Raw genomic sequence first — 15,851 nt, forward strand, 5'->3', positions numbered from 1 at the left:
TGTACTTTATCTTTGAAGTTAAAAGTTTTAATTTTTACTTTTATAATTAATGAAGACTCAAATTTTAATGTGTTGTTTTCAACGAATGGAATTTGATTACAATACTTTTGCATGTGTGGGACTCTTTTTTTTTAATTGTAAACAAATGGGATACATGTTGTTTCTGTTTGTACATGGAGTAACAGCATACCATTTGCAGAATCATACATTTACAAAGGATAATGATGTTTGATTCATTCTGTTATTTTTTCCTCTCCCCCACCCCTCCCACCCCTCTTTTCCCTCTTTATACAGTCCCTCCTTCCTCCATTCTTGCCCCCCTCCAACTCCCCATTATGTGTCATCATCTGCTTATTAGCAAGATCATTCGTCATTTGGTTTTTTGAGATTGGCTTATCTCACTTAGCATGATCTCCAATTTCATCCATTTGCCTGCAAATGCCATAATTTTATTATTCTTTATAGCTGAGTAATATTCCATTGTGTATATATATACCACAGTTTCTTTATCCATTCATCAATTGAAGGACATCTAGGTTGGTTCCACAGTCTGGCTATTGTGAATTGAGCAGCTATGAACATTGGTGTGGCTGTATCTCTGTAGTGTGCTGATTTTAAGTCCTTTGGGTATAGGCCGAGGAGTGGGATAGCTGGGTGAAATGGTGGGTCCGATCCAAGTTTTCTAAGGAATCTCCACACTGCTTTCCAGAGTGGCTGCACTAATTTGCAGCCCATGGGGCTCTTTTAATCATTATTTTTAATAGTTAAAAGTATTTTAAGGAAATTTTAAAAAAAGAGTTCCTTAGCTATTCTTCTTCTTTCTTTGGGCTTGTAAGTAAAAATAATGGGCGCCGGAGTTTATCCGATTGTCAAAGTTCTTTTGGTGTCCCGTTCTAACTTTATAGAGAGGTTCCATTTTTCTTGTCCAAGAAAATCAAGTGTAGGCATGAGCTAATGTTCTAAAACGGTGCTTCTCAAACTTTAATATGTATATATGAATCACCCAGGGATCTTGTTAAAAATGTAGATTCCAATTCCACAGTTCTGAGTTAGGGCCTGAAGTTTTGCATTTCTACAAAATTCCCAGGTGCTGTAGATAGAGCTGGTTCACAGACCACACTTAGAGTAACCAGGTTCTAGAATATACCATGGAGAAGCATCCTGAATATGTCCCTGAGGCAAGGAGATAAGAATCACTACCAAACACTAATGTGAGAAACAAATTGGAAAATATCTGGAATGACATATACCAAAGTGTTACAGAAAATGGTGAGGTTATGAACAATTTAAAATTTCTTTCTAGGCCCATCTGTATTTTCAAATATATCTATGATGAACACATATTGCTTAGGCAGAAAATAAGTTTAAAACTAAGTAACAGGATCAAGAGAAATCTAAGATACACCCAAATCTTTAAAATAAAACTTCTTTTCAGACACTGACAGATGAGATGCACTTCTCCACGGCAACAGAGTTTAAGAGCAAACACCTAGCCTCTTCCTGCAGCCCAGTGGAGATGGAGGTGGTGAGGTCCAGGCAGGGAAGAGACATGCCCAGGTTTCACAGTTGGTTTTGGCAGAGAGGGTTAAGATACGAGGGATCTGCACAGCTCCGTAAAAGCCCGGAGTCACAGTCTGATAGGAGTCCGGCCAGTATACAGCCACTTGGCACAAAGGGAATTCAAACCTAGGCCCATCCCCAGAGCAGGAGGTCCAAGAAGCAAAAGGTGAAACAGGAGCCTGGACACTGTCCCCTGGGCCAGTGTCCCAGCCCAGGGCTCTTAGAAAATGCCCAGCCCTTTTCCCACTTCACCAGGCGAAGTCCAATCCCACCCATCCCCAGGATCCGAGGCCTGCGTGATCTTACCTCCACTCCTCTTGCCCATCACACCTCAGTGCGCTGGCCTCGTGGCTCTGCACCCTTGAACCACCTCTCCCCAGCCCTGAGCAGAGCCTCGCAGGGACTGTACCCTCCAGCTGCTGGCCCTGCTTTCTGCGTCCCTTCCTGCCCCTAATCCCTGCTCCTCAGTCTCCTCTGCTTCCATCTTGTCCTTCACTGAGCTAGTCCATCTAGAAGTCCCCCACCCCCAGCTCCATCTCCTCTGCTCACTCTGCCCTCTCCTCATTTGCTCCTGAGGTCCCAAAGACACCTCTGTGCCAAAGCCTGTTTTCAGACCTCACTTCTCTGAGGCCCAGACCCATGCACTCAACTTCCTCCTTGGCATCGCCTCTCAGGTCATTCGCAGGTACCGCTAACCCCCCAAATTCTTCCTCCTAAACTCTCAGAGTATTCCATTGCACCAGCCATGTCCCCATGCTGGTCCAAGCCAACACCCTCTCCCACTTGGAAACCATGACAACCCCCAGCTAGTCTCTGACTTGTCTCCTAAACCCACTCTAGTTCCTCCTCCACGCAGAGCTGAAGTGCTCTGCATAAGTCACAAGTCCAGCTGGGCCTGGCAGCGTCTCCCCAGGCCCTGCCCAGCCTTACTTCTCCTTGATGTCTTCCTCCCTGCTCTTGCTCCAAGCCTGGCCGTCTCTCTGCCCTGAATGCACCCAATTTGGCTCATGTGGATCCCTCTGTCTGTCTGGTGGATATAGTTGATGCCCCAAGAAGCCCACCTTTCCAGAGGGGCATCCCACCAGAGAGGTATCACCTGCAGTTGCGAGTATTGGCTGCCAAGCGCCTACAGACATCACTTGCTTTGGAGAATTGCCCAGGACCAACTGAGTCGCCTCTGCAGCTGAGGACCCCAGAGTGGACCACACCAGCTGGTGCAGACTATGAAGAGTAGGCCCCGCCCCACAAGGAGGAACCACTCCACGTTGCAGTTTGTCCCACAGTCTCACACAGCTTGTCACCACTGTGGAATCAGACTGAAACTGAGCCTTCCTGACTTTGCTTCAACCCTGCCCTAGCCGGCTACCCTCACTCCTGAAATTGGGCTGTCCCTGATTGCTGCCCCAACTGACCCCTAGCTCTACTAAGGCTTCCCACGAGGGCACCTGACATGATCTAGGGGTGTCAGAGCTGGATCCCAACAGTGCCTGGTGGCCTTCCTGCAGAACAGCACACCCGTAATTCAACAGTTACCCGCTCAGTCAATATGTGTGCATTATGGATATATTTGATAATATCGATGGGTCTAGAAAGAAATTTTAAATTGCTTATAACCGCATCACTTCCTGTAACATTTTGGTGTATATGGTTCCAGATATTTTCCAGTTTGCTTCTCAAAGGCGACACATGTCTCCCTCACTGGGCTGCAGACTCCCTGAGGGCAGGACTGTATTTATTTCCTCCCTCCTCCCTCATCTTCCTAGCACCTAGCATCCCCTGGCACATAGTAGGCACACAACAGATAGTGGATGGAGGGGGGAAAAGAGAACCTCGTTCTGCCTCCTTCCTATTTGATCGGAAGCTCCAGTTTATCCCTGTCCTGGCCAGAGTCTGGGTCCCAGCAGTTTCCAGGGCTGGCAGCAAGGAGCACCGTGGCGAGAACCCCTGCCCTCCAGCAAGCAGTTCAGGACCACCTGGTGGAGGCGGCACAGGCAGAGCCCCACATGGACAGCTGCCATCTGCTGCCTCCCTTCGGCTCCCTCAGAAGCAGGCATCAGGGTTGCTCTGCCAGTGACCGTGAGCAACCTTGGAAGCTGCACTGTCAACAGCCTGTCACAGTGAATCACCTCAGGCCACTGCATCCCCAAAGAGCTACCCACTGAACCAGCCCCAGCCCCTGCCCCTCGGGACCTCTCCCAGAGGCACTGACAAGCTGGCACCACGAAGGCCCAGCCCTGCCCATGCTGCCCAATGGGGCAGCTGCTGTGGCTGCCAGGGGCCTGGGCTCAGGAAATGCCGCTTCCCTCCACTCGCCAGAGCTCTCCCACCCCGAGTCTCCGGGAAAGCTGGTCCTTCCATGCCCGTCCTCTGCCTTGACCTTCCCCAGGTCAGGAGCCCCCTCGCTCCCCGCTTTTGCTCACCCACCTGCCAACCACTCTTCCACCCCTTCCGCAGAGGAGAAAACTGGGATTCAGACAGGAAGACAAGGGAAGAAGTAGCGCAGGATGCCCAGTCTTGGGAGTTCCTGCCCGCTTCACTGCTGCCCGAGGGGCCAGAGGAACCAGGCCAGCAGAGGTGAGAGGCTCAGAAGCCCCTGATGTTCAGGACTTTGGCTCCCAGAAGTCCCTTTTATCAGTTGGCTGAAGAGGATATGTATAAAGCGAAGGGTCACCAAAGGGTTCCAGAACCAGGTCACTGAGTTGGGCGCACACACCCCCAAACCTGCCCCAACCAACCAGGGGAGGCTCCTCTCCACCCCAGGATCAGGTGGCCAGAACATTAGCTGTGTCCCAGAGCGACCCCTCCACAGGAGCACCACGGCCTGAGGCCCACCACAGGGGGATCACAGCACACATCAGAGTAACTGATCTGCTGAGGGCCAGGAGCCTGACCTGGCCTCGGGCCCCTGGACACCACTCCTCTGCAGAGAGACCAGGCTGGAGAGGGGCCAACTCCAAGCTAAGCCAGGCAGAGATTTCCTGGGAATGCCACACCCCCCAGTGGCCAGCCTTCCTCGGTGCCTCTCTGTCTTCCACAGGCTCTCCCCCAAACCACAAAGATGGTCACCTCTGTCCCTGCCAGAAAGAATCCCGGGGTTCTCCTTTCTAGGAGGAAGGGAGCACTATCATAACACGGTGGTAAGTATTCATTCATGCATTCAACAAATAATTTTTGAGGAGCTGTGCTGAGCTAACTCTGTGGTAAATGTAGGTGACAGAGCTATGAAGGAGAGACCCCAGACCCCATCCCTGTCCTCACAGTGCTGAGAATCCTGCAGAGGAGACAGATAAGAAATAGGTGAACAGATAGGTAACATGACACCAGAGGATATGTCACAAGGGGAACTCAAGGAGTGCAGGACCAGAGATAGGAAAAGAGTTGATATGGCTTCAGAGAAGCATCTAAAGTGTCACAGTGTAGACCAGGAAGATATGGAGGCAGAAGCTAAGAGAAAAGTATTTTAGATATAGAGAAGAGCAGAGACCAAGGTCCTGGGGCAGAAAGTGGCCAGAAGCAAGTGAGAAGGCCAGTGTGGCTGAGCTGCAGCCATGAAGGCTGGAAAGAGTGGGGCTAGATCGAACTCTGAAAGCCAAGGTGTGGATGTGGCTTTGACTCTGAGTGGGATGGGGAGCCATGAGATAGAGTTGCACAGGGAAATGATATTATATTTTTAAAGAGCCACAAATTTAAAAGCTAACATTAGCAGTGGCAGTTATTCAGCACTTACTATACACCAGACATTACACTTAGTGCTCTGACCTTGTTATCTTCTTTCCTCCTTACAACTGCCTTATTGCAGGCCCGATTACCTCCCCTTGTGCTGAGGAGGAGACAGAAGTTCAGAGTCAGGGAGCCCTTTTAGGAGGTGCCAAGGTTGCTGAGCTGGTGAGGCTGAAGCCAGTACTTGAGCAAAATTTGTTCATGTCCAGACATGTAGGCATTCGCTGGCCTGGGTCTCAGTCCTGACTCCCAACAGTTAGATGGTGACTGTTTGGTTTTGTCACCGCATCACCTGGGTCTCCTCAACCCTGCAGAGAAGACTTGCAGTCAGTCCCAGATGGGTGACTCTGGGAGGTCACTGTCCTTACTGTACCCAGCTCCACCTTCTGCAAGACGCATATCTGTATCCTCCTCCTGGAGTGGCAGCAAGGACACTAACCACAGAACAGACCTGGTGGCAGGTGTAGAGCAGGTGCTCAGCAGAGTTGCGTTAGTTATTCATCCCAAAGCTTTGGGGACTGTGTCCTGGGGATCCATATGCCAGTCAGTCCACCCTGAGAAGAGAAGGTAACCCTTCTGCTTCTGCGACAGAGCCCAGCAGCAAACCAGGCTGCAAGAGAGGCCCACAGATGGATGCAGATGCCAGGGAGGAGGAACCAAAGTACAGAGCTGGCCTGGGCCCCTCCCCGGGATGGTGCTCTTCAGCCGGGAAGTACACATGAGCAGAGAAGGCTCTGTCCATCTCCCTCCGCTGCCAACTGCTGCTGTGTCACCTCTTCAGGACCAGTCAGAACCATCCCTCCCCAGGTCTCACAAACCTGAAGGTCCTCATTAAAGAGTTAAGCAGCGCAGTCATCTTTCTTAGGTCCAGTTCTCCTCGTCGCTCCACAGGACCCACGAAAATCCATCGATATCCATTAACAACGATTGCCATTCTTCAGATCGTCTTCTGATCTTTTTCAATGCGCGAGCGTGCGCATAGGCGCGTATGCATCCTCTTCTGGTCTCGGTAGTAACTGAGCACTGTCGCCGACTTGAAGGAAGGGATGTTCCACCGCTCTGGTCCTTTTTTTGAAGAGCAGTGTGGTGAGGGGATGGGAAGGCGGGATTTGGAGGTAGGCAGGTATGGATTCAAAGTCCAGGTAGGCAAGCCATGTGATCTTAGATCAACCACCTGGCTCCTCGGGGTTTCAGTCTCCTCACCGGGAATTGGGAATAACAGAGGTCCTCTGCAGGCCAGGATAAGGATCGAAGCCGGTAACACGTGCGACACCTCAGCCAAGTGCCCCACATAGGCAACTGCTTCACTAACAGTCGCTCTCGTGATGCCACCGTCGTCCTTCCTGCTGAGATCCACAGCAGGTCCAGGCGATTCTTTCTGAGGGGATGATATCGTCTAAGCTGTCTACCACTTTGTAACATAGTTACCCCAAAACTTAATATATAAGTAAATGCACACTCATAACTTCCTGGTTTCTGTGCATGAGGAGTCTGGGCACAGTTAGGTGGTTCCTCTGCTTCCTGGTCCTGCACAAGGGTGTAAGCAGGAAGTTGGCCTGGGCTGAGCTCATCTGAACGCTGCACGGAGGAAGGATTTGCTTTGAAGCTCAGGTGGTTGTTGGGAGGCTTCAATTCCCCAAAGGCTGCTGGGTCAGGGGCCTTGGGGGATGCGGACTGGATCCTCAAGTCTGTGCCACAAACATGGTGGCTTTTTTCATCAAATCATGCAGATGAGAAGGCAGTGGAGAGCGTTGGCTAGCAAGACTGATATCGGTGTTGTGCAACCTAATCACAGAAGTGGCTGTCCATCAACTGCTGTATCCTGTTGGTTAGACGCAAGTCCACACTCAATGGAAGGACATAAACACCAGAGGCAGGAGTCTGGGGGCCATGTTAATCTGCCTGATAAGCAAGGTGCAATTCAACTAGCATTTTTCTAGTGGCTTCTGTGTGCCAGGCATAGGACTGCTGCTGGGAATTCCAAAGCGGATGAGTTGGAGGTTCCTGCCCTCCAGGAACTTTTTCTGGAAGGTGTTCTTCTGCTTTGTGCTCTTACTTTTCACTGCTGTGAACATTCTGCAGCATACGCAGAATCTCTCCAAAGGGAAGTTACTAGTTCTATAGTGTAGATGAGATAAGCAGATCCTTTTCCTCCATCAGAGGGTAGTCAGAGAAGAGAGGGAACCAGCTCCGAGTTTCTCTCTTTAAGATCCAAACCATCTGCTCAACAGACACAGAGATAAGATGAAGAAAGAGAGAACCAACAGCACCAAATAATTGGTTCCCATCTTCCCTCAGTCAAGCTTCACTCCAGCCCTTTCTGGGCATGTAAACCAATAAATCCCTTTTGACTTACTTGAAGTGATTCAAATTGGATTTCTATCACTTGCCAGCAATAGGGTCCCAAAGTATAAGCCCAAATTTCACCACTGGAAATCAAGATAAAACTAAAGATCTTTCTGGGAGAGGTGATCCAGGAATACAATTCTCACTGTACTAATCAGCTTTTTCTATTGCTGTAACCAAAACACCTGACACAAACAACTTAAAAAAGATTATTTCGGCTCCTGGTTTCAGAAGTAGCAGTCCAGGGTAGGCTGGCTCCATTGCTTTGAGCCTGAAGTGAGGCAAAACATCACGGCAGAAGGGCATGGCAGAGGAAAGTTGTCAGCTCATGGCAGCCAAGAAACAGAAGGAGAGCGTGCGAGGAAGGGACCAAGGACAAGATATGGTCCCCAAGTGGATGGCCCCAGTGCCCTACTTCCTCCAACCAGACCCCACCTGCCCTCAGTTTCCACCAACTACCAGTAGTCCATTCAAAGTATTGATCCATGCCTTGAAAGCACAAGGCCCTGAGTTCAATCCCCAGCACCGCCAAAAAAAAAAAAAAAAAAAAAAAGTATTAATCCATCAAATGGATTAATCCACTGATGAAGTTAGCACCCTCACGATCCAGTTATTTCCTAAAAGCCGTACTTCTGGATATTCATGCATTGGGACCAAGCCTTCAATGCAGGAGCTTTGGAGGGATGTCCTAGATCCAAACCATAACACTTACCAAGGTGTAAATGACTGATCCTTTCTTGAGACAAGGCAGTGATTATGAGCTTATACACAGTAACTAAAAGGTTAACTATAAGGTAACTACAAGCCAGTCAGGATATCCTTTAGCATCTCACAAATGAAAAGGACGTGTGAAACCTGGATCTGAATCCTATCTACCACTAACTGGCAACCTACTTCTCTGGGCACCCATTTCCTCATCTATAAAGTGAGAAAAGAGTCTTACTTACTTTCCCCATCTTACAAGGTTGTCATATAGATAAATATTAACATTATTTTATTTCCCTATAGCCAACATTCCTGGATGTACTATAATAAGCACATCTTAATACAGTATATTTGAGTAAATGTCAATCAGCTAAACTGTGAGTATCCCAGCACTCCAGGAGGACTCAGCAACTAAAGATAGGAGTGACTGAAAAAAACAGAAAAGAAAAACAAGGATGAGAAGAACTTAAAATAGGATTGAGAAGTGAACATCTGTATACAAACTAATAGTCTGCACCCTGGCTTAGTGTGAGTCCAACAGACACATTTTCATTATTTTTTCCAGCTTAATTTAATTCAGATAATTTAACTTCTGAATTTTATCTTTTCATTTTGTCTTTGCTTTTCATTTTATCTTTTCCTTTATTCAAAAGTTGGCACACACATTAGAAATATTTCAAACAGAGACAAGTATAAAACTAAAATAATTTGCTCCCCTCCAGCACTGGTCACCAGAGAGAAACACTGTTCTACAGTTCCGGTGTATCCATCCACAGTCTTTTTATACAGATGTCAACACTTATTTTCATAAATAGATCTTACTAAACGACACTGATCTACACCTGCTGGTGGTTGTTTTTAATTAAGATCTTGGAGGCCTTCACCTACCGTCACATAAGGTTTTGTTTGAGGTGCTGGGTCTGCTGGACCCGGCATCCAGTACAACGGGCTTCAATGGATATTGCTAACAGAAGCAAGGGAAAGTGGGAAGATAGGAGGAATCAGGGAAGGAGGAAGGGTACGAAAGAAAAAGGAAGAAAGGCGGGATAAGAAAGGCGAAAGGGAGGAGAAAACAGGGGAAAGGACGGAGAGACAGCAAGCAAAGAAAAAGGAAAAGAGGGAGGGCAAGAGAAGATGCAGAGCGACAGGCCCCGCCCCGACCCCGCCCCCGGTCTGCAAGCTGCAGGGCCACCTCCAGCCGCCAGGGGCCGCCACGCACAGTTATCCGCACACCGAGTGCGCTGCGGACCCTCTCTCCAGCCCGTGCGCCGGCCGCTCGCCGCTCCGCTACCGCTGTCCGGCTCTGACCGCGTCTCGCGCCCCGTCTTCTCGTGAGGGGCCTCGCGCCGCTGGGCGCGCGCCGTCCCCCTGCCTCGCGGCGCGGGGTCTCGCGGGCCCCGCTCCCGCCCTCCGCTTGCCTGGCCCGGACCGGAAGCGGCGTCGCACGGCCTGGGCCTGGCGCGGGGGGCGGGCACCGGGGCCCGGTCGGACATGGGCAAGAAGCACAAGAAGCACAAGTCGGATAAACACCTCTACGAGGGTGAGGAGTGGGCAGCCGTCGGGGCGGCCGCCCTGCGCGGTGTTCATTCTCTCGAAATCGCTCACGCTCGGGCGCCCGAGGCGGGCCAGGCCGGGCCGCCCCTCCCACCGCAGGCCGGGACCCGTGGAGGGGGCGCGGCCCGCCCGAAGCCGCGCAAACCCCAGGCGGGCGGCATTCGAACCGGGTCCCCTGCCGCGGCGGGCGTCTGGCGGGCAGCTGGGAGGCCGCCCCGAGAGGCCCGGGGGCGTTCGGGCGGGAGGCGCTGCCCTGGCTGGCGAGGGTCTGTCATTCAACAGGTGCTTCGGGACGCCCACGCGTGCCGAGCTCCGCGGCCTGACAGCGCCTTCGCGCCCCGCTCGACGGTCACCGCGCTCTGGGCACTGCCCGGCCACTTCCCCCTTTAACCCAGGCGCGCTCCTTTTGTTTCAGAGTATGTGGAGAAGCCTTTGAAGCTGGTCCTGAAAGTGGGAGGGAACGAAGTCACCGAACTCTCCACCGGCAGCTCGGGGCACGATTCCAGCCTCTTCGAAGACAAAAACGATCATGACAAACACAAGGACAGAAAGCGGAAAAAGAGGAAGAAAGGAGAGAAGCAGGTTCCGGGGGAAGAAAAGGGAAGAAAACGGAGAAGAGTCAAGGTAAAGTGGTTGCATTGCTTCAGTTTTGCTAAAGGCACGGCTCTCTGGGAGGTCCAGTGCCTACCTAGCTTTATCTTTGTGTCCCGTGAGACACTGAAACGCCTGTAAAATCTGGCTTGTTCTGAGGTCGAGCAGGGCAGAGTGGAAATTTGAATCATCTGTGTCAGCAGTGTTCGTGCTTTAGTGTGTAAGTGGCTTTGGAGCAACTGCTTCAAAGAACATTTATAAACATCTAGGAAGGGTAAAAAGTCAGGCCCAAGAAAGCCTCCGTGTTCTAGGTTTGTCGCAAGTAGTTCTTTCCAAAGTGAATGAGATCTAATTAACTTTCCTTCCAAGAATAATCAAGTATGTGTCTGGAATTATCCTAGAATTTGGTACGTCCCAATTTTAACCTGCCACTGTGTGGCTTAGTAAAGTCAATTACTGTATTTTGAAGGTAAATCTTTGCATAGATTGATTCTGTACAATAAAAGTGTCTTATTCCAATGTGATTAAACACACTGGTAAGTCACCCAGTCTTAGAGATTTTCTCAAATCTATTAGTTTCTGCTCCAGTTTTTATTGCCTTTAGCTGGACTGTGACAACATAATACTATCTGAAGTTTCCATTTTCTTTCCTAAATTATAAAAATCATATATTCATGTAATCTTTTTTACTTCAAGTGATACAGAAGTGCACATAATTCAACCAACGACCTCCCTATGGTTACTACTGATAGAAATGTTGACATCTTTTAGAAAAATCATTTACTTTGTTAATGTGACAAAAGTTCTTTTGTCTTCTCTTAGTTATAGTTTCCCATCCATTTAGAGAATGGATTATTAATTTTTTGGAATTTAAGATTTTAAAAAATGATTTTTCTGGAAAGATGTGATGGTTGCTGGGAATAAATACTCTCCTAAAAACAAGACAAAACAAAGAAAGAAGTGCACATGATTTAAAAAATCTTTTCTTCACCCTAATTTTTTATATCATGTCCCTTTCTAGAAGCAACCAGCTTTTTTAAAATTAATTTTTATTAATAATGAAATCATGAATGTAGTTTTTAAAAGTCAAGAGTGCTCAAGACTTTTAATACACAAGCATTCCTCTTCATTGTAGTTTTATTTCCTAAACTTTTTGTTTTTTTTTCTTTGGCTATTTATGTCCATTTTCAAATATAGGTTTATTTGCCATCTAATGATTTTCAGTTTATATCTTACTGATGTTTAAAAAAACGAGAATTTAAATTAGTGTTATTGTACTGCTCCACACCCCCAATTGTCTACCTCCATTCTCACCATATTGATGCATCACAATTATTGGTTAAATAAATATTTGTAATTACTTTAAATTGTTCACTAGAGGCGAGTACAGTGTACAAATACAGATCTGATCTTGACTGACTCGTTAATTGCTTCATTGGTTTATCACATATTAATGCTTCCCAAACTATGGTCTTTGTAAAACCCATGAAACCCATCAGTATCATGTTTTTCAGATGACTCCCTGTCTAGATGGTTTAATTGCTTTCTGGGGCTCCTTTATTCTGTCTCTAGATTCTTCATATAGGTTGATGATTTGAATTGGGTATGGAATTTTAAATTGAAAGTTATTTTCTCACAGAATTTTAAAGGTATTACTCTGTTGTCTTCTGGCTTCACAGTTTGCTGTTCAAAAGTGTGTTGCTAGGGCTGGAGATTAAATAGTGATAGTGTACTTGTCTAACATGTGCAAGGCCCTGGGTTCAAGTTCTAGCAGCAACAGCAGCAGCACAACCACCTCTGCAAAAAAAAAAAAAAAAGAAAGAAAGAAAAAGAAAAAGGCTGTTGCCATTTTGATTCTTAGTCCTTTGTGTATGACCTATATTTGCTTCCTTGGAATTTTTAGGATTTTCCTGCTTTTGTCTTTAATGTTTCAAGTTTCACAGTGGATATTCATGTCTTCAATTCTGAGGTGTTCTCTGCAAGTATTTCCCATCATAATTTCCTTCCTTCTGTTTTTCTCTCTTCTCACTTTCTGAAACCCTTGTCATTTAGATGTTGAACTCTTCAATCAGTCCTCTAATTTTTTTGTTTCCCTCTTTTGGATTTCTGTGTTCTCCAAGGAAAGTCTCTGAAGTTTTAAAATCCTCCTCTTCTATTGGATTTTATTTCAAATGTTATAGTTTGAATTTCTAAGAACCTGTTCTTCTCTAGTTGTCCTTTTAAAATAGTATCCTCTTCTTGATTTTAGATGAAGTATCTTTTTTCTCCAAAGATATTAAAGTATTTTTTCCCCTTTAGTTTTCTTTTGGTCCCTTCATTATCTTTATCTCACCCAAGTTCATCAGGTTAGGTCTCTCTAATGTTAAAAATATCCTGTAGTTATCTATTTTTATTTAAACCTAAAGCACAAAAGAGCTGATAAATACTTTGTGCCTAGACACAGTTTATCAGTTGATGGATATCACTGAAGAGCAACCAAATGGGGACCTGATATTTTGGTGGGAAATCCCTCAAAGTTTACATCTTACAAATATTTTCTTTGAGTTTCTCACTTTCTCCAGAGAAAAGTTCTCCCTTCCTGGGAGTAGGATTTTCAGAATTTCTGGACACACCAGGGAAAAGAATGCTGAAAGTCTTACTATTCTTACTACTAAATTCTCTGCTTTCACTCAAGCATCTCAGCATCTGGAGACTCTGATTGTTCATGTCTCCAAGTTCAGAGCTTTTCCAGGGTCCTAGGATCTTGGCTGTTTTCAGAGGAATCCAACTCTGCGCATAGACAATTTCTTGCCCTCTCTGTTCTGCATTCCTCCATTTACCTTCCATCTCCCAAGTAGGGTTGACACCTTTCATCCAATGTTGTCTCTTTTGTTCCCTAGTCTCGCTATCATCTTGAGTAAATAGAAGTTGAAGTGACCATTTTTTTATCTATTTTTGGTTTTAGTTCTGGCAACTACTGCCATAACATCATTAATAAACTCATAGCCTTCTTGATTTATCAATTTTCTCATTTTTATCAACTACATAGTATTTAGTTTATGGATATGCCACATGTTATTTAATCTTTTTTTTGTTGTTGTTGTTGTTCTAAGAAATGCTGCATTGAGCCTCATTTAACACATTTTGTATGCTTTTATAAGGATATCTTCAGGATGGGTTCCTGGAAGTCTCCCCCTCTGTTCTAGCCACTTGGTCCTTTCTTAACTGTGTCTCTGATTATCATTAACCACCTTATATTTTGATGCCATTGCAAACTAATATGCATGTGCATCTACAACTTCATCTGGCCGTAATACCGTGCAGTGAAGTATATGTAGGTGGATGAGGAGTGAAGCAAATTTGCCCAAATTTTCACTTTCCCAGGACTCAGGACTACGAACTGTGGGACGTTTTTAGATTCTGGGGTATCATTGTTTCTATAAAAGCTGTTTCCCAACCAGACTGGTCATGGGGAGAGGGATTCTTTTTGCTAGTGTCATCTAGGGAGGAAGTCTCCAGAGGGTGTGCCTCTTTGAGCTGTGTTCTGAATCTTCAGGGAGTTTTAGGAGTCATTGGTCTCCTGAAAAACTCAGCTGTATGACACCCATCATCAGCCTATGAAGTGTGGTTCTGAGGAGTTGGTGGCTCTTACTTGCATGCAGCAGGATGGAAGAAAAGCAGATGAAAAGAATAAATTATACCATTTTCTTTTTAAAATGTTTTTCTAAAAGGCATACATGACTTCTGGTATTTCATTAGGCAGAAGTTAATCACATGCCACTCTAGTTAGTAGGGAATCCAGGAGATGTTGTCTTTCAGTTGGAAGGAATGAGTGGAGGCATGGTACCCTGCCAAAAATTAGGAATCTGGGTGTAGTGGTACATACCTGTAATCCCAGCTACTCAGTAGGCTGAAAGAGGGAGATTGCAATTTTGAGACCAGCCTCAGCAACTTAGCAAGACCCTCTCTCAAATTTTAAAAATAGAAAGTGCTGGGGGTGTAGCTTGGTGGTAGAGCACTTGCTTGGCTTGTGTGAGGCCCTAGGTTCAGTCCTTCAGACCTTAGGGGAAAAATCAGGAATCTGTTACGTAGAAAAATAAGAAGGGAACACACACACACACACACACGTACAATGCAAAACCCTCTAACTTTTCAAGTTATCTTAAGTGATTTTCTTCTTTTCAGTAGGAAGGCCCTACTGACAGTATTAAAGGTTAAATGCCCTAACAGATAGAATCACTGGTATTTAAATTCATCTCATTCATTAATTAAAAAATTGTTTAAAAATTGAAAGCATTAACAAATATATTGTTATTTATAAAGCTGAGATTAAAATTTATAAAGAAAATTTAAAACTACTACACAGTAAATTCCAGTTCCAAAGGGGATATATATGCATGAAAACTAACATTTGAATGTTTATTATATGCCAGTTAGTATTCTAAGTTCTTAATGTATTTTTATTATTTTAATTCTTAAAAGCAACTTCATGAGGTAGGTACTATTAGTAGTTCATTGAATGCTGATTTAACTGAGGCAGAATATAAGGAAGCTTATCTCTAGAGAGGAAGGGAACAGCAAATGATTGATGGTATTAAGCAGAATGGGGATTCTGTCAAAACACAATTCATTGACTATTTGGTGTAACATCTGCCACACGAAGGATCTCAGCCATTATGGCTTTCCCAGATTGGCAGAAAACCCTCCCTCTTCGTTCTCGATGCTGTTCTAAAGTGCATCTCTCCTGAGATTGTCCTCTTAATCACAGAAGGTCTTCCCAAAGAAGGAAGGACTCTGACTAAGGGCATGTGAGTAGTGTTGCTCCCATGACAGAAGTGTGTTTATTCATTTGTTCAGATGCCTATCATCTAGCCAGACTGTACTAGATGCACATGATGAAGATAAATAAGATACATGATAGTAAAGAAAGGAAGAATGAACAAATTCTACAGGAGTTCAGACTTGGGCTGGGGAATCAACTACGAAAGGATAAATAAACTTGATAGCCTGGTAAATCCTAATAGAGGTTTGAATAAAATGTTTCTGGAGTCTAAGGAGAAATTTTTCTCATTCTGCCTTGGAAAGCTAGGGGATATCATCATAGAGGCAACAGGTTTCCTGTGTAGCCAATGCTGCTTTCAACCTAAGACCAAAGATAAGACATAGCTGCAAAGCAATAAAACTGATTTTTTATTGGATTCTAAAATCAGTTTTTAAAGAGGAATTCTGAAATTGTTTTGCACATTAAATTTACACATTAGATATTCACATTATTCACTTCTGTGTTTTCAGAGACATGGATAAATCATTAGTGTTGTATGGGCTACTTCATGAAGTAGTGTAAAGATGAAGTAGCTCCCTTTTTAAGTACATGAAGGGGATGCTACTTTTGTTGC

The 15,851-nt window shown here is 45.7% G+C and overlaps 1 protein-coding gene and 1 pseudogene across 3 annotated transcripts in view; both read left to right on the plus strand.

Annotated features, from left to right (window-relative positions):
* Positions 1-15,851, plus strand: part of LOC306647773 (NADH dehydrogenase [ubiquinone] 1 alpha subcomplex subunit 1-like) — a 442,780-nt pseudogene that overhangs the window by 289,487 nt on the left and 137,442 nt on the right. The gene's annotated exons all lie outside the window — the stretch shown is intronic.
* Positions 9,578-15,851, plus strand: part of BRD7 (bromodomain containing 7) — a 34,246-nt gene continuing 27,972 nt past the window's right edge. The window contains exons 1-2 of one of the 2 annotated variants that reach the window (XM_079117291.1): positions 9,578-9,871; positions 10,301-10,509. In XM_079117291.1, the coding sequence (XP_078973417.1) occupies positions 9,823-9,871; positions 10,301-10,509 (258 nt within the window). In that variant the 5' untranslated portion in view covers positions 9,578-9,822. The remainder of the gene's footprint in view (positions 9,872-10,300; positions 10,510-15,851) is intronic. The other variant, XM_079117292.1, reaches the window with a different exon arrangement.

Source organism: Sciurus vulgaris, assembly GCF_902686455.1.
Source record: "Sciurus vulgaris genome assembly, chromosome: 17".
Classification (NCBI taxonomy): domain Eukaryota; kingdom Metazoa; phylum Chordata; class Mammalia; order Rodentia; family Sciuridae; genus Sciurus; species Sciurus vulgaris.